This window comes from Nicotiana sylvestris, chromosome 10 (assembly GCF_000393655.2).
Source record: "Nicotiana sylvestris chromosome 10, ASM39365v2, whole genome shotgun sequence".
Taxonomy (NCBI): domain Eukaryota; kingdom Viridiplantae; phylum Streptophyta; class Magnoliopsida; order Solanales; family Solanaceae; genus Nicotiana; species Nicotiana sylvestris.
Window position 1 is genome coordinate 1792487 of NC_091066.1, and position 23659 is coordinate 1816145.

Below are 23659 nucleotides of genomic sequence, written 5' to 3' on the forward strand. Positions count from 1 at the left end.
GACTTGATTGCGAATTTTTTTAAAAGAAGTTTTTTTTTTGGGTGTGAATTTATTTTGTTTTTGTTGTGTTTAGATATTTGCAGGATGTATTTAAAGTGCCGCTAGTTTTTTTTTATGCTTCTCTCTCATTCGACGTGCTCTATGTTTTTCTTACTACTTCTTTATGTTTTCAATTCCACTAATTTACTTGCATGTTGAATGGTCTTTCCTGCAGATGGTAGATGCTTTCATGGCCGTTAGACCTCTTCCTAATATGTTCAACTGAATAGGCAAATTTTCGTCACGTCGATATGTTCTTTCTTGGGGCAACTAGTAATTGTTTCTCTCGATTTCCTGAGAGTTGTTTCTTCTTTAATTGTAATTTTTTTTTCATGTATTTTTATAACTCGTAAATTTCAATTATATATATTTGTAAAAACAAAGTCATGAAGATGGCACTACTCTTCCATTCTCTCGTTGAAATTTACACCATTTTGAGGACCCTAATGCTTCTAGTTTGGTTAGGTACTAGATTTTCTTCCACAACCCCTTAGATGGATTTGTGGTAACTTTAACATGATTTGTTTTCTAATTACTTGTATCCCTGTTTGTCTGGCATTTGTGGCCCTTTCCCTATTTTTAATGAAGTCTCTTGTTTTTCTGGTTAGTTTATCTGAACCATAGAGAACATTTTTCTGCTTTTACACAAAGTTATTGCAATTATAAGACTAGTTTTAGGATACACGCATCGCGTGTGTACCCATATCAATAAAAACAAGATTTTTAATAAAAACAATAATAAACCCAGTATGTTTCCAACATGTGGGGTCTGGGGAGGGTAGTTCGTACGCTAATTTTACCCCTACCTAATGCAGGTAGAGAGATTATTTCCAATAGACCCTCGGCTCGTAAAGGGTGAGAAGAAGAAAAAGAAGAAAATCAAGAAAGGAAGAGAGAAGGAAGAGAGAAGAAAAAGAGGGAGATAAAGGATAAGTAGTACCAAATAATAGCAACATGAAATACAATACCTGAGGCGAACAAAAGCATATAACGTAATAAAAGTCTAAGAATATAAAGGGACATGCGTGCTACTAAGACTATCGGTGAGCAACTAAAAAACTACCCACTAACCTTCTACCCTAATCCTCGACCTCCACACCCTCTTATCAAGGGTCATGTTCTCAGTGAGCTTGTGAGCACGTGATTTTTGCCTTACATGAAAATAACTCCTAAAAATAAACCAAAAATGACTTTTAATGGATTTTATGCATTTTTAATATTTTAAAATCATAGAAAAATCACAAAAAATGTCACTTTTTAATTTCATGTTATCTTAGATCCAATTTGCACATAGGAATTAATTTTATTAAGAAAATCACAAAAACAAAATATCATTTTTACATATTTAGCTTTTAGTCTTTAGAAAGTAGTGTTTTCATTTAGTTTTAAGTTAATTAGTTATTTTAATAGATAAACAATTTTAATTTTTACAAATTAGATTGATTTATGATTAATTTAGGATTTTATTAGATTTTAAAACCAAAGAAAAAGAAAAAATGATTTTTTTTATTTAATCTTCCTACCCCAAAGTTAATTAGCCCAAATTCATGACCAAAATTCTTTCAATCCCAAAAAATTGAACCCATACTCATTTCTATTTGATGTAAACTAATTTTACCCCCTATAAAATAACACATAACTTCTAAAATGAAAAAGGACGTAGACCTTGACTACACAAAAAACGGCAGCCATCAAAAAACAGCCAGTGCTTCATCTTCTTCAAAAGCTAGAGAACACCCTGAGCTCTTTAGTCGATAATCTCCAGCAGTTGCTGCTTCTTCAACAGAGCTGTTCCCTTTGAGCTTCATCTTCTTCGCTCCTAAGCAGCCATGAAGCACACCTTTCAGCCATTAAGACAACCTGAATAAACCTCAAAAACTAGCTGATTCCACCATGAAAACCAGTCCCTAAAGTTTCAAACAACAGCAGAAAATTCAACTGCTTCTTCGCTGAAAAACCAGTAAAATTCTCCACAAATTTCAGCTTGAAACTAGCTTAAAAACAGACCTGAATCAACTCCCAAACCAGCCCGAAAAGCAGCTTGAAAGCACCACCCAAACCCAGTAGATTTGAGGTCCGTTTGGAGGTCTCCATTCCTGTGGATTGTCGGATTCCGGCAGTTGTTTTCTTTTCTTTTTCTCGCAAGTCGATTCAGGTTCACTTCTGTTTATCTATTCCCCGTTTGATTCATATCACTCTATATGTCGCTTTTTCTTTAATTTCTTTGTTGAGTCTGTTTAGTAGTTGAATGAGATTAAATGGTATTCTGTTGCTTAATTTTGTATCATTTTTATACTGAATCTTCAAGAATTTGTTTAAAGTTAAAAATAGAGCTTTATGCGTTTAAGAAAGCCTGTTATTGTTTGAATTGGTGCTCAGTCCAACTCCTACTGTTGCTTCATTCTTTTACTGTTATTATGTCTTATTTGATAATTACATGAAATCATGCCAATGTTTCCTTTGATTTTTCTTTGTTTGAACGTTGATTAGATTATTAGTTTTTTTTTTTTTTGCAAGAATATTTTAATCTAATGTAAATATCTGGGGGAAGTTGCTAGGAGTAGGTGAAAGGTTTGGGCTTTTACATTGGTTGTGGGTTTAATTTTGGAGTAAAAGAATTTTGGGCCTAGAAACAGAAAATATGCAGGGCCCATTTCTATAATAACATTGTTGATCCATTTTAGAGTTAGCCCATTTTTATGACAATTCATAAACTAGCTCCTCTTACCATAATCAATCCACCTCTTTCCTTCCGCAAAAATTTCTTAAATTTTAGATTTCCACAAGATTCAAGCGCATACGAAACAATCAACTTTTGAAGCACTCGTAGAAAATGTTTTAAGCACGCCCCTAATAAATCAAACCATCGTGACCGTGTATACGTTCGCGTAACACAATTACGAATCTCGTTTTAAAAAAAATCGAGGGATGCGTTTGCGCAACTTCAACCAAACTTTTCTTAAACAAAATAAACAAAGCGTTATTAATTGTGGACACATTCGCGTGACATAATTTTTGACGCGCCAAAAGAAAAGAGTATACGTACGCGTAACTCAGTTCTTTAATTACGAATAAATCAAGTTTTTAAAAGCAGTAAAAAGATAATTGCACATAGGTTTTAAAAAATGAGTAGTTAAATAATTAAGCAAATTATAAATTGCTAAGCGACCGTGCTAGAACCACGGAATCCGGGGGTGCCTAACACCTTCCCCCAGGTTAACAGAATTCCTTATTTAGAATTTCTGGTTCGCAGACTCTTAAGGTCGAAACTTCCTCGATCTGGGATTTAAAATAAACCGGTGACTTGGGACACCATAATTTATTTCAAGTGGCGACTCTGATCAGATAAATAATCCCATTTCGAATAATGTCACTTAAAGTGGAAAAACTCCCTTATACTACATTCGGGTGGGTAAAAAGGAGGTGTGACAAAGCTGAAACAACGCCATGTCCTATCTAATCACCTCTCTCCAGTACTTTTTAGGCCTACCTCGACCTATTCTCATACTCGCCATGGCCAACCTTTCACACCTCCTAACTAGAGCATTAATGTTTCTCCTTTTAACATATCCGAACCATCTCAGCCTCGACTCCCGCAGGTCGAAGCTGCCAAGTCTTCCGAACCGGAGGCTCTAAAGAAAGATACAGGTAAAGCCCTAGAATCGCCTGAGGTCGAGATTGTTCCTCGGCCATCAACAAGCACACTTGAGGGGGCAGGTTCAAAAATCCCTAACACTAAAGAAAATGCCCAAGCGATTTGCTCGGGGCCATGACATTAGGTCATTCTCCCTCTCTGCCGTCTTACTCCGAGGAGGCCGTAAGAGAGGCTCGGGACTTGCAGATGCCTGACGTAGGCGGAGTCTCCAGTGAAGAAGATCTTTTACGGGATTGGTTTATCGGGGTCGATGATGTCGTTGAACTTAATGACGCATCTACCTTCTTCGAAGAGGCTCAACGTCTTTTCACTCGAGTAAGCATCAACTCCTACTTGTTGCAACTTTCTTTTTCTTCTTCTTCTTCTCCTCACCTATTTCCTTTTCTCTATGTATGCTGTTGTTAGCTTAAGTTACAGACTTTGCCTTTGCTCAACACTGATTTTGAATCTCCTTAGATTATGATAGATTGAGTTGACTTGTTTGAAGAGTTGCTTGGAAGGTATTAAGGACTCAACAAGTTTAAGGTATGTTAAGGTACTTCCCTCATTCTTTTGGCATGATCTAAAGTGAAATGAACATAAACAATACGTTATTTCATAACGGTTCTACTCCTAGCAACTAAGGCTACCCATATTGTTCTTTCCTTATAAAGTCACTATATAAATGTATGTATGATCCTTGAATCCTATTGAGTTTCATATTAATGGTATGGATGTCCATAATGTTAGTTAAAGGTACAACGACCTTATGTCACTCCGAAAGGTTTAGAACGTGATTCCATGAGTCCAGCATGCATTATATCTATATATATATTTTACTCTACTAAGTCGTGCTATAGTTGGCCGGGTACGACAACTATTGTGCGACCACTAATTAGGTGGGTTTACCGATCTCCACGTGGCGGGGGTACGATTCTACCAAGCCTTGTGACGGCCGGGTACGCTTTTACCGAGTCCTCTTTGAGGCCGGGTATGATAAGATGATGATGATGCCCACAAAGGCGTATGTTTTTAAAAGTTTATGTATATATATGTATTATGCATTTCATATTAGTAGCCCCCTAGAGGCACTCCAATGTTACAGATTGTATCTCCTTTATCTCTCTTTACATTACTGTTATTGTTTACACTTTCCTGCCTTACACACTCAGTGCTTTATTCGTACTCACGTCCTTTTTGCCTAGGGGTGCTGCGTTTAATGCCCGCAGGTCCCGATATACAGGTTAACATTCCTTTCTAGTAGGCTATTAGCTCAGCGGAAGGTGTTGGTGCACTCCACTTGCTCCGGAGTTGCCTATTTGGTCAGTATGAACATATTGATTGGTATGACGGGGCCCTGTCCTCACCTTTATGATGTGTATGTACTCTTAGAGGCTTGTAGACAGACGTCATGTATATGAAAGATTGTATGGCCTTATCGGCCTATGTTCAGTGTACGAGTGTTCATTTTGGTCTTATAGGACCGTATGTCACATGTATAAGTTTGTATTACATGTTGGGTCGTCCTATGTCAAGCATTCCCTTATGTTTTATTTTGGTTATATCATAGCCCCTTCCGGCCCATTTACCCATGATGGTATGATAAGAAAGATATGCTACGTTGGTACTCGATTGGGTAAGACATCGGGTGCCCGTTGCGGCTCTCCAATTTGGGTCGTGACAAAATGACTTAGCTACAAAATAACAAACTATCTAAAATATAGGCATTCACTCTATGTACAATTATATTCATAACATCTACACTTTTTTAATTGGAGTATCTTTTTATACAAAAGTTTAATGACACTCCCTTTCCCCCACAAGTTTCTGTTTGTGACACTTAAAACCTTCTTATCTATCAACATTCAGCCATTCTAAGGTTTTTGCACTTTCTCTCTAAATCTCTGAACCCACTAGAACAACATTACAGCTGTAGACATGTAATTTTTTATCCTCCCCGAGATTTTACACATTTTAGTGTTAAATATTTAGTTTAGGCCTAATATCGCTATTTTGACATTTTAAAACTTTTTTGCTTTATTCACCTTAAAAATAAAAAACTACAAAAAATATTTTCCTTTAATTTAGTTAATTAATATTTTTTTCTAGCAATTTTTAAAATATATCTTATTTGTGAAACTGAAAACCACAAAAATAGTCACATGATTTGTGGGTTTACTACACTAATATTAGCTTTATTAGTTAGTGTTATCATAATATGTTTTTAAAAGAAAAAAAGTAAATATCTTTTAAGTTTTTATGGGATCATTGTGAATTATTCTTATAGTATAATTTGAGTTGGGAGTAATGTCATATTTGGTTCTCGTAGTTAGTGGGGTTCATTTTGACTTTTAAAAGTTTTCTTTACATAATTGAAGAACAAAAAAAAAGGAAAGAGCTCATGAATTTTGTCACTTTCTCTAAGGAATTTCTCCTCTCCTCAGGTGACAAAATCACTCATATAATACAATATCATCAACCCACCAAAAGAGGAGGAGGAACGAGCGGAACCCTAAGAAGAAAAAGAGCCGCAACAGTGAAAAACGGACGACCCCATCCCTATCCTATCTTCATCTCGAGCCTTCTGCCATGGTTTCTTCCTAACCATCAACGACCAGACGCTGAAACCTAACGAACCTTCGTTCGTCATCATCTTCTCCGTATCTGAATACACACACATACAAACAGGGATGGGAATTTCAGTCCGAAAAAAATCGAGTGAACAATAGTGAGAACAGATCTGGGACGAGCCAAAACAGGGTCAAACTCAATCCAATTTCAAGGGACGTTCAGTTGCCGAGGTTGTACTCAAATAAGGAGTAGAAAGCAATTTTTCCAACAATATCATCGTGTAAAGCCCTTCTCGGTGTTGACGATCTCTTTGCTGGGGTAAGTTATTTTTATTGAAATTCTAAACTTTTTGGTGATTGCATGTTTGGTATTCCTCTCAAAATTCTGAAATGAGATGTTGTGTGGTATGGGTCTGTTATTTTTCCTGATATTTTTCGACAAAGTTCCAAAGAGCAGTTTTTTACGCGATTCTTTGTTGTGTGGTATGCCCTAAGTTTCTTATTTCTGAGAGTGAAAAAACCACTGCCTTATGGGTAGATATGATACTGCTCTTGCTGCACAAACAATTGATTTTCTGCACAAGAAAATCTCTGCCTTATGGGTTTTAGTTGTTGGACTTTTCAAGAGTTATGTCTGTAACTCTTTTCTGATACATTGTGTGATGCTTGGTATTTTGATATGTATTTTAATTAGAAGGTTGCCCTATTGCTTTTTAGAATTAAAACCAAAAACTGCTCTTCTCTGTTCTCACAAAGCTCAATTGAAGTATATTTGGGAAATATTTTGTTCTTCATAGGCCTTCCGAACTAAAATTAGTAGGTCCACACTGGTCAAGGCAAAATCGTTATTAGCAGAATTAGGCTTATTTTATGCACAAATATAACACTATGCTAGGATAGAGAACATACAGAGTTGAAACTGGCAGCGGTAGCCTCTTCAGTGTCATCTTCAGTTAAAATGCCAACTTCAACAAGTTCCAGTAGCTCTTTCCTAGATATGTTCCAGTCTTGCTCCCTCTGTTCATCAAATTTCTACCAAAAAAGCTTGACGTTTTCCACTCCTTACTTTACAGTTCACGCTCATATACACTACTATTTCTGAGCTGGTGCAGTATATTATTAACTAAGTATTTACTTTTAGCATAATCAAACTAATGTTTTAAACAATTTTCAGCCTGAAACGGGAAACGGGAAGAACAGAAATTGAATTTTATGTTTAATTAGTCTTTCTAGTTGGAAGGTTGGGGGCGCGATTTTCTTTAGCTGCTTCATAAATATTCCTATAAATTCTATTCCTAAAAACCGGCAATCGTAGACTGCTTTGGTTTATCTATTATGACGGATGGAGGGCCCCAAATCGAGTGGCGGCTGGTTGCCCTTTAAATTATGTAGATAGAAGAAACTATTAAATAGATAATGAGTAGGTGAATGAGGGCTGGAAGGAACGATTGGAAGGAGAACACCAGGAAAGTTATCTTTAAAAAAAAGAAAAGGAACAAGGCGAGAGTGAGAGGGCATGAACGAGAAGAATAGGTCAATGAGATAATAATCTGCGAGAGGTCATCTGATGTTGTTCGCGACAAGGAAAAAGAACTTGCTGTGGGAATGTTAGCTGTTCTTTCTCCTGGAAACATTATCCACGTTACCTTGTAAAACACGTGTTGATACATATATGGACCAAGAATAGCTAGTTTTAATTAGGCGGCGACAACTATTATGCATTTATAGATGAGCTTGATACGGTTCAAGTTTATGAAGAATGAAAGAATCCAGCCCCTTCTCCTCCTCGTCATCATCATTTATGTTTTTGTCGTAACACATTGACTTGATTTCTCGGGTTAAAATGAGACGTGAGACGCATTGATGTTGGAGTTTTTTTTCCTTCCATTTGTCGCTTATGTGATCCGTGTATCTGTTGATTTATTGTTTTGTCTGGCGTATCTTTCTTCAGTTTTATACATTAATGCATTAACAAATCCTGGGTTGACGGTGAGAGCACTGTTGGCTATTAAGCGGTGCTTTATATGACCTTTAAAGTTAACTTAGGTATAGATAGACAAAGGATCTGTGAATGAAGCTAATTATATCTAATATGTGAGTATTACGGTTCATTTTCTATTTTACAATTTGGAAAGTACTAAACAACAGTAGCACCTACTTTAGAAAGGTTACAAACTATATACGGTTATTTTGTTTCATTTGTGAATTTTAGTGGGTGGCAGTCATGTCATTGTGGAAGTGATCGTAGAATACTTCATTGGATTTTGTTGATAGTTTGTATTTGCTAGCTCTTCTTTCTTCAGAAGAGCATCTACAGATGTAGATCAAGAAACAGCTTTTACTTATACTATTATTAGACTTCGTCTTAAGAGCTGCCAGTTGGAAGTGTTTTTGGGATCATCATTTCCTTATTTATCACCAATTGAAATATGATAATGAAACTAGAAATTCTGGGGAACTATAGGCTTCGTATTATAGGCTTATCATTTTAAGCCCATGGTTCAGTATTATTATTGGTTGATGATGATATCAAAATCATACAACTCTTTCATTCATAACGTGTTATTCCTGCATTTCTTCTTCCTTTTTTGTTCTTTCCAGGGTTAGTCGGGGTTTCTTGGACACAGTCCCTAGAACCTCTTTGATTATATTAGTAATAGGTACCACCAAATTAATTACAACTGATTTGTTCTATTGAGCCGAGGGTCTTTCGGAAACAGCCTCTCTACCCCTTCGGGGTAGGGGTAAGGTCTGCGTACACACTACCCTCCCCAGACCCCATTAGTGGGATTTCACTGGGTTGTTGTTGTTGTTGTTGTTGTTGTTCAGTTGCCGAGGTTCCGGTTTCGCTTTGGTCTTTGTCTGGTTTATTTTCCGATTTTTATTCGCGTTTCAGGTATGTACTTTCGATTCGAAATGCTGTAAATGTCGTTGGATGATCTATTACACTGAAATATGTAATAATTTTTCCTTTATCACTCTGCAAATTTTAGTACTCAATTTTCCTTTTCCTCTGTTTCATTGCGTCGCTTATGTGACGATTATGTGCTTCAAATTCAGTTGTTGTCCGATTATATGATGTTGTGTGACATTTTGAGTAATAGTTTTCTGCTTTAAACCGGGTGGTTTGCTTCAGTTTTGGCAACTTTTCAGAATTGCAAAGCTTAGATGTGAGTTGGTTTAACCGGATAAAGGATCTATTGAATCACTGAAATTTGGCATGTGTGTTGAATCTTTTGTTAATTCTGTTCCTGAGATTGTTGTGTCTATCGTATCACTGTAATATGGTTCTTGAGCATATGTTTAGTTTTGTTTAACAGGGCGGTGTCAATTTGCTTTTTTCCGTAAATGGAAGAGTCGGGATGCTTTCTTTGCATCTTTGTGGATGAAACTTAAATTTGTGTATTTAGTTATAACTTAAATTCATTGGATATTATATAAACGTTGGTGGGGAAAAAGATAAAGTGTGAGGAATATTGAGGTTGTTGCCTTAAATGTCAGTGAACTCGACCAAGGCTTTTGAGTTTTCAACAACTTAGTTGTTTTTAAGAGAATACTTGCTATTTGCAAGGTTATGCTTGTTTTTAGTCTTCTCTTTTGTTGTCTATTGTGTAGCTGCTTGAAGTATATATTGTGGAAATGTTGTTTTTCCTATTCCCAATGTGACACTGTTATGTCATAGTATGGGCTTGTGTTAATCTTACATGCTTAAACTTTTAGGTGATACAAATGAATCAATAATTATGTCTCGGTCCGTAATTAGTTGGATCTGAAACAATCAACACTTTTTAGCCATAAAAAAATACGTGGAACTAGTGGTGGTTTTCTCAATGCTTATGCAATTATTTTCTGCCTGCTATTTAGTAAGTATGATAGCTTGCTAGTGGATGGGAAGAGAATGTCCTCTGTGATTGGCAGATTAAAGTAGGGTTATTATATGGAAATTTGATTAGCAGGAACTTAGTTGCAAGTGGTAGATAAATTTTTAGAGAACGCGTCATTCTTGTATCCCTTGACTGTGTGTCTCACAGTAGCGTGAGGCGATGCGATGCGAGCAGCCTGCGCTATTTTGGTTGCGTTGCGATTGTAAAAGGCGAGCGCCTCTGCTTGTGTAGCGAGAGGCGGCGTCGCTATTTGAAAAAAAGAAAGTAAAAGGTGCAAACACTTTAAAACATTAGGGCTTGGGTTTTTCACTTCTTCTCCTTCAGCGATCTTTTCTCAGCAACAGAAAAATTAGGGCTTGGGATTCATCTTCAGCCATCAGCGACAGTAACCCAGGTATGTTTCTTTCTTTTCTTTTCTTCTTCTTCTCCTTTCTTCTTCTTCTTCTTCTATTTCAGCGACAGTAACCATTGCTGTCTTCTTCTTCTTCTTTTTTCTTCGACAGTTCGACTTCAACCATTGTTGTCTTCTTCTTTTTTCTTCTTCTTGTCTTTTATTTTTTGTGCTCTGTTTTTCGACCAGCAGAGCAGAGGCTCTTTCTTTCTTCCCTTCCTCTTTCTTCTTCTCTTATTTTTTTTTTGGCTCTGTTTGGAGCAAGCAGCAGAGGCAGAAGAGTGTCTTTTTAGGCTCTGTTTTTTTTATTTTTTTATTATTATTATATCTCCTGTTGAGCCGAGGGTCTCCCGGAAACAGCCTCTCTACCCTTCCGGGTAGGGGTAAGGTCTGCGTACATCCTACCCTCCCCAGACCCCACTAGTGGGATTTTACTGGGTATGTTGTTGTTGTTGTTGTTGTTGTTGTTGTAGTTATTTAGTTATAAGTGATTGAAATGGGATAAAACTTATGGGTGAGTCAAGTTCCAATTTCTCAGATAGAGAAACATTTAATAATTTCTTATGGTGTAGAATTATATTTGGTAATTTAATCTTATCTACTTCTCTTAGCGTATAGAATTTTGTTTCATGCCTCACGCTATCTGTTTTATATGTAATGCTTGGCGTGGATTTTCTATGTTTACTCATTTATATGTCAAAATTATACTTATGACATACATATAGAAAGGTCATACAGTATGTATCAGAATTGGTTTCTTCTGAAATTAAGGCTATTTAAGGAGTGTTCGGAAAAATCTGACTAGTATTAATAACGAGTATGTTACAAATCCGGAGGTGCATTTCATGTGATCCGGCTCTAATTTCCAACAAGGTTAAATAGAGCGTGTCGTGAACCGCGGGTGCATTTCATGTAGCGTGGCTCGCGATGTGTTTTAAATAACCTTGAATTTTCCTTAAATAAATAAAAGGGGTTTGAAAGTTGACGGTCCTCCAAATGCAGTTCTCTTTTAAATTAGAATTAGAGGTGTGCCGTGCTGAACAAAAATGACAATTGCACGGGCCTCATTTGATTAATCTTGTTTTGTCCTTAGAATTTGAGGTGTGCCATTTAGTAAATTCCGTGGCCCTCGCAAATTGTAAACGCGTAGTTGCTTTAGCCGCGTATTTTAATAATTTACCTTCTTAAACTCGGGTGTGCATTTCATGTGACCCAAATCAAATCCCAAAACGTTGAATAAAATGTGTTCAGGATTGCGGGTGCATTTCATGTGACGCGATCCAAAGACACGTTTTAAACAACGTTCAACTTTCTTTAAAAAAATTGAATAAAAGCGGTTAAAAGCTAAAATTGGCACATAGGTTCAAAATGTTTTAAAATCAGATAACTAAGCCAGATATAACAGTTGAGCGACCGTGCTAGAACCACAGAACCCTGGAATGCCTAACACCTTCTCCCGGGTTAACAGAATTCCTTACTCGGATTTCTGGTTTGCGGACTATTAAACATAGTCAATATCTTCCTCGATTCGGGATTCAACCGGTGACTTGGGACACCATAAATCTCCCAAGTGGCGACTCTGAATTCTTTAAATAAATCCCGTTTCGATTGTCCTTTAATTGGGAAAACTCATTTATGCCCTTGCAGGTGTAGTGAAAAGGAGTTGTGACAACAACAATGGAGAAAAGGGAGGAGGCGAAAGAGTTGGTGGAAGAGGAGGAGCAAGTAGTGAACCCATGGGAAGTATCAGCAAAAGACGGCGGCAAGATTGACTACGACAAATTAATCGATAAATTCGGTTGCCAGAGGCTCGACGAATCCTTAATCCAGCGTGTTCAACGCCTCACGAATCGGCCGGCTCACGTTTTCCTCCGCCGCAGAGTTTTCTTCGCTCATCGTGATTTCAACGATATATTGGACGCTTATGAAAAAGGGCAAAAGTTCTATCTATATACTGGCAGAGGACCTTCCTCTGAAGCCTTGCATTTGGGTCACCTTATCCCCTTCATGTTCACAAAGTAATTAATTTAATTGGGAGGACTTGATTGCAAATTTTTTTAAAAGAATTTTTTTTTTTGGTGTGAATTTATTTTGTTTTTGTTGTGTTTAGATATTTGCAGGATGCATTTAAAGTGCCGCTAGTAATACAATTGACAGATGATGAGAAATGTATGTGGAAGAATTTGTCCGTGGAAGAAAGCCAAAGACTTGCTCGTGAGAATGCTAAAGATATTATAGCGTGTGGATTTGATGTTTCCAAGACTTTCATTTTCTCTGATTTCGATTATGTTGGTGGGTAAGTGAGTAACTTTGTTTTTTCCCTGATTGTGTTTGGTATGAGAATCCTTTTTTGATATTTTTCAGTGTTTAGTAGGTAAGCAAGTATACATACGGTAATCATACAAGGAGCTGTATACAGTATAAAGATTCTATTTTGGTGATATTTTGAGTTAAACAGTTGAAAATAATATCTAACAGATGATTGAAGCAACTGATACAGCATGACATGAGTGTTGGGATTTTTTTTTATGGGAAGTGTCATCAATGTAACAATATCTTTTCTTTAGGGGGGCGGGGAGAGGAGGTGACTATGTAATTTGGTTTTCATGTTTCTATTTGTTGCTATGGAAGTGATTAGACTGAAAGTTGCCTTTTAGAATGGAAATTTTAGCTTTACATGTTATGTCATAAGTAGAATTTAATTTTGAGCAGAGGGTCTATCAGAAACAGCCTCTCCACCTTCATAAGGCAGAGGTAAGGCGTGCGTACACATTACCCTCCCCAGACCCCACTTGTGAGATTCCACTGGGTTGTTGTTGTTGTCACAAGTAGAATTTAAGTGGTCGTAGTCGTACAAGGATGCAATCAACTTGTGTTTTCTTTCTGCTCTGTGTGTACAGCTCCAGGAGTTGTATTTACATAGTTTTATGGTCCGTTTCTAACAAGAACTTTTTGCATAGTGCCTTTTACAAGAACATGGTGAAGGTTGCAAAATGTGTCACATACAATAAGGTGATTTCTGCTTACTTTACATCCACAGGAGCATCTTATGTTAAGAGGCTTTTGACCTATTACGCTATGCGGTTTGTTTTTCAGGTGGTTGGCATTTTTGGTTTCACAGGTGAAGATCACATTGGGAAAGTTAGTTTTCCACCAGTTCAGGTAGCCTCCTCCTCAATGTGATAGCCATAGTCTTTCTATTAACTTACTCTTAACACTTTTTTAGATTTTGTTGTAATACCAAAGTTAGTGAAGTATATGTGCCTTATGTTTCATATTTGTTTTCTTATTTTCATGGCAAATAGATAAGTTGAGAGCCTGAAGAAGGTGGAATAGTATACATTATATCCCCCCCCCCCCAACCCCCAAAACACACACACTCACCGCAAAAAGGAAAAGGCTGAATAGTAGCTTGCTTTTAATTTTATATGGACTCGTCCTCTGCTCAAAATTGAGGAATTTGAATTGGGTTTAGAATGATAGAGAAACTTAGACAGGTGATACAAAATTGCAGGCTGTTCCATCCTTCCCAAGTTCATTTCCTCATCTGTTTTCTGGCAATGATAACATTCGCTGCTTGATTCCATGTGCCATAGACCAGGTTTGTTCTTGCTCCTATATTTCTTTGTCGGATTTCTTCAATTTTTTTGACATGTGATTCCTTATAATTTCTAATTATATTTGAATGATTAAGCAATTTGTTTTGCAATTATTATAATGGAGCAATATGTTTTGTTGTCAACAAAATAGTTTTGGTTGTATGTTAGTCGGATGGGTGTCTTGTCTGAGAGTGATGGTTATGTCCCAATCATTAGAAGCAATCTTGATTGGCATCAAGGATCTCCTCATAACATCCTAATTATAACATCCACTATGATAGAAACCATTGAGCTCATGTAAAGAGCTCTTCTTTGATTTATATGTTTTATTGAGAGGCTTTTATTGATTGTACACATCACTACTGTTAAGTTGGCAACATCTTTATGAATATCTTTATTTTTTTTTATGAAGTAAGAAAATTTCATTAAATGGCATCAAGAAGACGCATAGCAAAAAATATACAACAAAAGTGTGGCTGCTCATATACAAAAACTTACTGCATAACTACAGACACAATCCAAAAAAATTCAAAACTAGTTACAGGGGCCTGCATAACTACAGACACAATCCAAAAAATTCAAAACTAGTTATAGGGGCCTGGTTGAACCAACTAAATAAATAAATTAATTAGACTACTTGCTTTAAGAGAGTGATTAGGAGTTGAAATCCCATGAAAACATCTATGATTTCTCTCATTGCAGATGCACCAAAAAATATAAGCAGGCACCATTTGCTAAGTTTTCTTGATGGATTTCCCAACTCTCCATGAGCACCAGCTCTCATAAACATCCTTGATACTGTAAAGCATGACCCAATCAAGTCCAAAAACTGATAAAAACATGTTCCATATGCCAGCTGCTACTGTGCAATGAGAAACAAATGTCTCACTCTCAAATTCCTCCTGGCACATAAAACATAAAACATCTGTTCACTGTCGGAATGCTTCTTCTACTGAGGTTGTCTTGAGTAAGGCAGGCTTCATATAGGCTTGTCCAGATAAAACCAATTACTTTTATAGGGAGTTTGGTTCTCCATATAAGCTGCCATGTCCATTTGTCAATCAGCTCTTTATTGGAGCATAGATTGTTATATCCTCTTTTGACAATATAGGTTCTATCTTTGGAAGCCCCCCATTCCAGCTTGTCCTTCACCTGAGGGTTGACGTTAATATTTGATAATTTTGAAAGCAATCTCAGCAGGTCATTTAGTTCCCAGTCTTGGATATCTCTTCTGAACTGCAGTGCCCATGCGTTATCTTGCCAATAGTGGATTCCTTGTTGCTGGCTGGTAAAGATAGACTTGGGTGTTCGTCTTTCAGAATCTCTGTCCCTATCCATCTGTCTTTTCAGAAAGAAATATGAGAATTCCCAAGCTTGAATGATGGCTTGAGTTGGAAGTCACCCCATAACTTTGAAATGTGTTTCCATGGCTTAGAACCATGTGGCAGTCTACTCTGTCTAGTACACCAGTTATTTGCCACCCCATATTTTGCTTGTATTACAACTTTCCACAGCCCGGGGTTGTCCATGTTGTACCTCTGGTGCCATTTCATTAACAAACTCTTGTTGTGTAAAGTGAGATCTTTTATTCCTAGCCCTCCATGCACTTTGAGGAGGCCATTTAACCAGATGGAATTTGTGAGTTTAACTAAATCCTTCTCATAGAAAATCTCTTCTTAATTGATCAAGTCTCCTCTGAACCTTTGCTGGGGTTGGAAACAGGGACAAGAAGTAGGTAGGAATGCTATCCAACACATTGTTGATGAGTGTAATTCTACCACCCAAAGAGAGATACTGCATTTTCCAGGAAGCCATTTTCTTCAAAATTTTCAATTACTTCATTACAAATACCTAGAGCTTTGTGTCTAGCTCCCAGTGGAAGACCAAGATATGTTTTAGGGAAAGAGCCCACCTTACAACACATTACTTCCGCAAGCTCTTCCAAGTTTGGAACTGAATTGACTGGATAGATGATGCTCTTCAACATGTTCTACTAAAGATATTTGACTTGTCAAAGGAAAATGCCGGATGGGCCATGTCATATTCCTGTTCAAATTATGGTATAATATTTCTAGGATTCAAGTTATTGTCTCGTTATATTTTTCTAGAAGTTGGCAGACAAAGAACTGTTGTAAATATGAGATCATACAAAATGAATATTGATCAAATACAGAGTAACTTTTCTTTTTTGTCTATGTGACGGTAAAACAAAATGAAAACCAGAGAGATGGTTTAATGCTTTTTCTAAATACAAGTACGATCTTTGGTTGATCTCTGCTCAAGAATTGTGAACTATGTTGCTTTTCTCCCTGATTCTGAAAAGGATTAATTTTTTTAGTATGAATGTTGATTCAACTATACTTCTTAACCTTGCAGTTACGCTCAAATACTCTTTAACAATTGTAAATTGGCTAGTTCATGGGATGTGCTTATTGATACATCATTTAGCAAGTTCAAGCTTTGATGTGGATCTGCTTAATTAAGTAGGTCACATGAGCCGGAAATCTCCTAGTTTGCTTGAAATTAAACTGGTTAGATGATAGATAGACAATATCATGTTACTTAAAAAAAAAGATGGAATCATGCTGAGGTTTTGCTGCTTCATGTCTTTCTTTTTTCTCTCTGCAATGTCTGCCATGATCTTCATTAATGATAGATTCCTCCCCCCCCCCCTACTGAAAAAACTAACATAGGTAAATGATTTTTCAGGATCCTTATTTCCGAATGACTCGAGATGTCGCTCCCCGGATAGGTTATCACAAGCCTGCTTTGATTGAATCATCTTTCTTTCCTGCCCTTCAGGTTTTTTTCCTTCCTTATAGACCAGTGACTGAACAATATTAGTTCTGTTACAAATACAATGAAGTTTCACTATGATGATGCTTCTGTGACTTCGCCTTTTACAGTTAATTAGTAATTTGTTCTATGACATTTATTTATCCGTCATCAACTTCTTGTTGCTACAAGGTTTTAACTTTTCTTGCTGCAAGCTGGCCCGGACACTACTATAGTTAAAAAAAGATATTACATCATCAATAATCAAACATTTAGATAGAATCATTATCGCGTACCCATCGTTCTCCCTTACCCATCATTCTGGAATCTAAAGCACCTGCCAGTGCCCTGTGGTATGATCCTTTTGAGGTGCGACAGTCTTTAGACCCTAATTTCTTACAAATGAAAGCAATGTTCTGCTTTGGTGCTTCATTCTGGTTATATATGAGTATTTCAGCATCTAAGTTGGAACTGTTAACTTCTCACCTTTCTGATTGACAAAAAATTGCAGTTTACTGCTTGTGCTTCGTCATAGCTTAGAGACCAATAAATGTAGCATATTTTGGTCATAGACCTGTACAACATAAATTTAGTTTGTTCATTTACTTATTTAATTTTTGTATAGACCGAGTAATGCAGCATTCCTGAACGCTTTATTCTCTCCCTGGAATTCTGCTTGTGCCTAGCATCTGGATTGTGATTCTTCATGCTAGAGAAGTATTTCTCGACTAGGAAAACGAGTTGCCTCCTGCATAGAATTGATATGAAAAGAAGTTAAAAACACTTAAGCTTACTGTAACACATCAACTTCTCAATCGATATTAACATTTTTTTTGTTTGTTGATGAAGTAAGTAGATTCATTGCTGGCATCAAGAAGATGCAAATTGTACAAAAGAGGTGTTGTTAGCTTCATTACATTTGTCTGTGCTATAGCAGGAAGCTAACAAGTTACAAAATAAGAGACCAAGCTAATCTATTCAGAATGTTAGCTCTGGATTACAAAAAACTGTTTAATGAAAATTCCATAAAGCCTGTGGAAGACAGTCCCCAAGGAAACTGAAGAAAGAATTTCCTTGTTAGATGTTCAATTCAGTCAAGCAAAGCCCCACATCTTCAATAACTTTTTCACAAAGGATTCGTCCTAGTTGGAACACTGTTTGCTAGAACCATTGTTGTCCATATTACAAATAGTCTCCATATAAATGTTGTCTTCTACTAACAGATGGAAATGTGTGTTGACTAATAAATCATCTTTCATATTTCCAAAATGTCAAATAAAATCTGTATTTTCTTTTCATTTTTCCCTTTCTTTTTACCACTTTCACGCTCTTCCCAGTGGAATTTGGTTCTTAATTAGTGCAATTGCAGATGATTCTTGAGTTCCAACTTAATTGAAATGGATTACTAACTATATAATGGTTATTTCATTTCATCTTTGTTCTTTTTCTGATGTGGCCACCTCCATGCTTGTAATCTGTCTGATTCCCAATAAGTAGAAATACAACTGTTTCTCATCCTTGTTACTTGTCAAATTAGTTTGTTGTTTCAGCTTCTGATTTTTAATGGGTCTGCTTGTAAAAATTCTTCTGCATTGCCTTTCTGTTAATATTCTACATTTTGTTGAACATTTGCAGGGGGAGAATGGAAAAATGTCTGCTAGTGATCCAAATTCTGCCATTTATGTGACCGATTCAGCAAAAGAGATAAAAAACAAGGTTGGGGTTTTTTATGATGTGAACTGTATTATTACACACCTTCTCAGAAAATAATTCCTTCCGAAAAAATATACTTTACACATCTCACATTCATCACCGTAAAATGAGTTGGCAGTTCTAGATTTGTTAGAACCCCTACATGCTTAGGAAGGATATGCTTTGTTCTTTTGCTACTCTCTTATTTTTGGTATCTAACACATTACACAGATTTTTTTTATTAAAGGTAATAATTATTACAATTGGGGAAGCCCCCATATACAAGCTGTATGCCAAAAAGGAGAGAACCTACACCGAAATATGATTCTCAATAAAAGAGGCCCTATCCTCTATACTAGTTGGGATCTCATAAGTACACCAAAAAGAAACTAGAAACAAAAGACTACTTTGTAATTTTACAAAATCTTGTTCCACCCCTTCAAAAGGCATCCTATTTATCTCTTTCCAAATAACCCACATGATTGCTAATGGGGCAAGAATCCAAGCCCTCAGACTTCTCTTTACCCTCCTATGAGCCCAACTATGCAATGCTTCTTTTACTGTGCCTGACATCACCCATTCCACCCCAAACAAATTAAGGACCACCCTCCATAAACGAGTAGTCACTTGACAGTGCAATAGGAGATTATCTGCATTTTCACCCGAGCTTTTCCATGTGAAACACCAGCTGATATATGTGATCCTCCTCTTTCTCAGATTTTCCACTGTCAAAATCACTCCCCTTGCCGCCAACCATGCCAAGTAACACACATTTCTCTGTGCTCTAGAGATCCAACAGAGCAATGCATTCCTCTCTGCCTAATAAACTCTGTTAATAAGATTTAACAATTAATAATCCATCTCTACTCTCTCGCTATCTCCATACACATTAATAACCCATTTCAACATGGGACCTTGTATAAGATGTAGATTCTCTAGAAGATCTCATTTGTTCTTTGTAGCTGTTACAAGATTGTTTTTGCAACTTTTTGGGTCTTGTAACCCTGGTTTTACTCCTTAGCACAGTCTTTGTGCTAAGGACTATCTTTTAATATAATGAAATCTGTTACCTTCTCAAAAAAATTAACCCATTTCAACATTTGGTTAGCTACTGATCAGGTTTCAGCTACCACTAAATAAACAAATAAATAAAATAAAATAAAATAAGCTAAGATAGGGGAGAAGTTAAGAAGCTAGGGTGAGTCAAGTTACTCTATGGTTCCAATCCTAGATGTTAAGAAGTTTCTCTGTCTATAAATGCGAGCAATTGCTGTTGCTGTGCTTGATAGTGTATTTTGACCTTCAATGCCTTTTAGATGAAGAACCTGCACTATGTTGGAATTTTAGTTTCATTTAGCTGATACCTTGTGAGCAAATTGAAGAGATTTTGGGGCGCTCACTATAGCTGTTGGACAGAGTGTGGAATGTGTGTTTTTCTTTTTCTATTATTGTTATCATTGATAATTGTAATTGAATTGCTTCCAACCTACAACAACAACAACAACAAAAAAACCAGTGTAATCCCAAAGTGGGGATAAGCTTTCCAACCTATTGAGTAAAAAATGATATCTATGATGCACACTCTTGAGAAGAACCTTATCATACAATTGATGTTAAAGATACTTCTAAATAGTAGATGACTTTCAACAATAATCGTAATGGAATTACACTGTCTGATTTTGGGCAATTCTCATCAATGGCACAAGTGTGCCTTCACCTTTATACAGTTTTAAGTTGTGGATTTTACTGACTGAATCTTCTGTTTGCAGCCTCATATGATGTTTGAGATTATCCGATCAATATATGGGCTTTCTATTGCGCCTTTTGTTTGTATTACTGGGACAACTGTAGCATTTTGCTGGACCATCTTGTTAAATCATCTTTGTTACCTTAGTGTCTTCAATCAATACTTGCAGTAGTGAGAAATTTTTTCTGTAATTGCTTTTCCATACTTATCCTTCTCAGACTTCAATGTGTTCTTTTTAAAGTTCTTGTTTGTGGGGAGGGAAGAGTTGGGGTTTCTTTTTTTTTTTTTTTGGGGGGGGGGGGAGGTACTATGCCCTAGCGTAGGAGTCAAGTCCCACTACAGTAATTTTGAGCTAGGTAACACCGGAAACTGAGGCTATTGGAGTTTGCTTCCCCTTTAGAAGTTCTTATATAGGTTTCCTAGATGGATATTATCCAGACTGATTACTCTATGCTAAATAACTCATCTCTACAAAGCAGAATAAATGACCCTTTAAATTGTAACTATGTGCAGATAAACAGATATGCATTCTCTGGTGGGCAAGACTCAATTGAGTTGCACAGAAAGTACGGAGCGGACTTGGAGGTAACCAAATTTATATGGACCCACTTGCTAATTCCTAGGACTTGCATTTCTATTAAATAATTGTATGTGCCTGAATTTGACAAGAGGGGTTGCTCTGATGGTAAGCAACCCCCACTTCCAACCGAGAGGTTGTGAGTTCGAGTCTCCCCAAGAGCAAGGTGGGAAGTTCTTGGAGGGAAGGATGCCGGGGTCTATTTGGAAACAGCCTCTCTACCCCAGGGTAGGGGTAAGTTCTGCGTACACACTACCCTCCCCAGACCCCACTAAGTGGGATTATACTGGGTTGTTGTTGTATGTGCCTGAATATAGCATCTTGAGGCTGCGGGTTGTCTCTGCCTGTTCTCTTCTCGATTGGATTGCTAAAATTTTGTATCATCTTTACCCACGGAAAAAGAAGAAGAAAGCAAAGTAAAACCTCTCATCTTGGATATTGTCTAGGTTGATATACCATTTAAGTATCTTGGCTTTTTCCTGGACGATGATGCTGAGCTGGAACGCATTAGAGAGGTTAGTGTACATATTTTGTCATCTCATTTCTTTACAATTCAAAACTTTCATTGGTAGAACTCCAGCATTTGGTGTTTAATTTAGTTCGCACAAGGACTAACCAGTAGTTGAAGTTACCAATAATGGTCATATGCTCGCTTTCAGGAATATGGGTCTGGACGTATGCTAACAGGTGAAGTGAAAAAGAGGCTCACTGAAGTTCTAACAGATCTAGTTGAAAGACATCGACGGGCTAGGGCATTGGTGACTGATGAGGTAACTAACAGTAACTTCTGGTGTAACCTGAAGTGAACTAGCTCTTCCGAATTTTAAAGTACTCATTCTCCATTTCAAATTCCCTTAGATTATCAAGTCAATTTGTCCTGACTAATCTCAATTTCAAATGACATAATTTTCTCTTTAGTGGCCAAAAAATACAGCTTGGTCTGCTAGCTTAAGTGAACACAGAGATTGAAATTAGCGCCAGTTCTCCATTTTCTTTTACTACATAGGATCCTTTACCTAACTCATTGTTGCTGAGTGGTGTTTACTCTTCCTCGGACAAGTCACTAGATATGTCAAGGGTGTGAATTGCTCCTCTTATGAGCATGACATTCCTTCACTGTTATTTCAACACTCAATTTGCTGCCTCTTCGATTATGTGCGCTCAGGGATAAAAAAAAAAAGGGGGGGGGGTTGTGAGGTTCTTCTTTAGTGCATCTTTTGCTGGTCCAAATTACTGTATCCCTTTTTCCTTTTTATGTTTCTCTCTCATTCGACGTGCTCTATGTTTTTCTTACTATTTCTTTATGTTTTCAATTCCACTAATTTACTTGCTTGTTGAATGGTCTTTCCTGCAGATGGTAGATGCTTTCATGGCCGTTAGACCTCTTCCTAATATGTTCAACTGAATAGGCAAATTTTCGTCACGTCGATATGTTCTTTCTTGGGGCAACTAGTCATTGTTTCTCTCGATTTCCTGAGAGTTGTTTCTTCTTTAATTGTAATTTCTTTTTTTCATGTATTTTTATAACTCGTAAATTTCAGTTATATATATTTGCAAAAAAAAAGAAGTCATGAAGATGGCATTACTCTTCCATTCTCTCGTTGAAATTTACACCATTTTGAGGACCCTAATGCTTCTAGTTTGGTTAGGTACTAGATTTTCTTCCACAACCCCATAGATGGTAACTTTAACATGATTTGTTTTCTAATCACTTGTATCCCTTTTTGTCTGGCATTTGTGGCCCTTTCCCTATTTTTAATGAAGTCTCTTGTTTTTCTGGTTAGTTTATCTGAACCATGGAGAACATTTTTCTGCCTTTACACAAAGTTACTGCAATTATAAGACTAGTTTTAGGATACATGCGTCGCATGTGTACCCATATCAATGAAAACGAGATTTTTAATAAAAAATAACAATAAACCCAGTATGTTTCCAAAATGTGGGGTCTGGGGAGGGTAGTTCGTACGTAGATTTTACCCCTACCTAATTCAGGTAGAAAGATTGTTTCCAATAGATCTCGTAAAGGGGAAGAAGAAAAAGAAGAAAATCAAGAAAGGAAGAGAGAAGAAAAATAGGGAGATAAAGGATAACTAGTACCAAATAATAGCAACATGGAATACAATACCTGAGGCGAACAAAATCATATAACGTAATAAAAGTCTAAGAATATAAAGGGACATGCGTGTTACTAAGACTATTGGTGAGCAACTAAAAAACTACCCACTAACCTTCTACCCTAATCCTCGACCTCTACACCCTCTTATCAAAGGTCATATTCTTAGTGAGTTTGTGAGCACGTGATTTTTGCCCTACATGAAGATAACTCCTAAAAATAAACCAAATATGATTTTTAATAGATTTTAGAAGTTTTTCTTTATTTAGTTGCATTTTATGCATTTTTAATATTTTAAAATCATAGAAAAATCATAAAAAATGTCACGTTTTAATTTCATGTCATCTTAGGTCCAATTTGCACATAGGAATTAATTTTATTAAGAAAATCACAAAAAAATGTTATTTTTACATATTTAGCTTTTAGTCTTTAGAAAGTAGTGTTTTCATTTAGTTTTAAGTTAACTAGTTATTTTAATAGATAAACAATTTTAATTTTTACAAATTAGATTGATTTATGATTAATTTAGGATTTTATTAGATTTTAAAACCAAAGAAAAAGAAAAAATGAAAAAAAAAGATTTTTATTTAGTCTTCCTACCCAAAGTTAATTAGCCCAAATTCATGACCAAAATTCTT

General features: G+C 36.5%; 1 protein-coding gene across 10 annotated transcripts; it reads left to right on the forward strand.

Moving 5' to 3' along the window:
* The first annotated feature begins 1799 nt into the window (after window positions 1-1799).
* Window positions 1800-22499, forward strand: LOC138868193 (tryptophan--tRNA ligase, cytoplasmic). Of its 10 annotated transcripts, XM_070160237.1 has the most exons (16): window positions 1800-2194; window positions 3639-4009; window positions 4151-4219; window positions 4879-4995; window positions 6118-6562; window positions 12166-12536; window positions 12629-12814; window positions 13479-13530; window positions 13615-13680; window positions 14033-14119; window positions 16827-16919; window positions 18528-18608; window positions 20845-20916; window positions 21355-21423; window positions 21568-21678; window positions 22263-22499. In XM_070160237.1, the coding sequence occupies exons 6-16, from the start codon at window positions 12196-12198 to the stop codon at window positions 22311-22313; spliced, it is 1209 nt and encodes a 402-aa protein (XP_070016338.1). In that variant the 5' UTR covers window positions 1800-2194; window positions 3639-4009; window positions 4151-4219; window positions 4879-4995; window positions 6118-6562; window positions 12166-12195; the 3' UTR covers window positions 22314-22499. The 10 variants fall into 10 exon arrangements, with proteins under 10 accessions (XP_070016338.1, XP_070016342.1, XP_070016340.1 ...); XM_070160241.1 differs by lacking the exon at window positions 4879-4995 and having other exon boundaries at window positions 4151-4229; XM_070160239.1 differs by lacking the exon at window positions 4879-4995.
* The last annotated feature ends 1160 nt before the right edge of the window (window positions 22500-23659 follow it).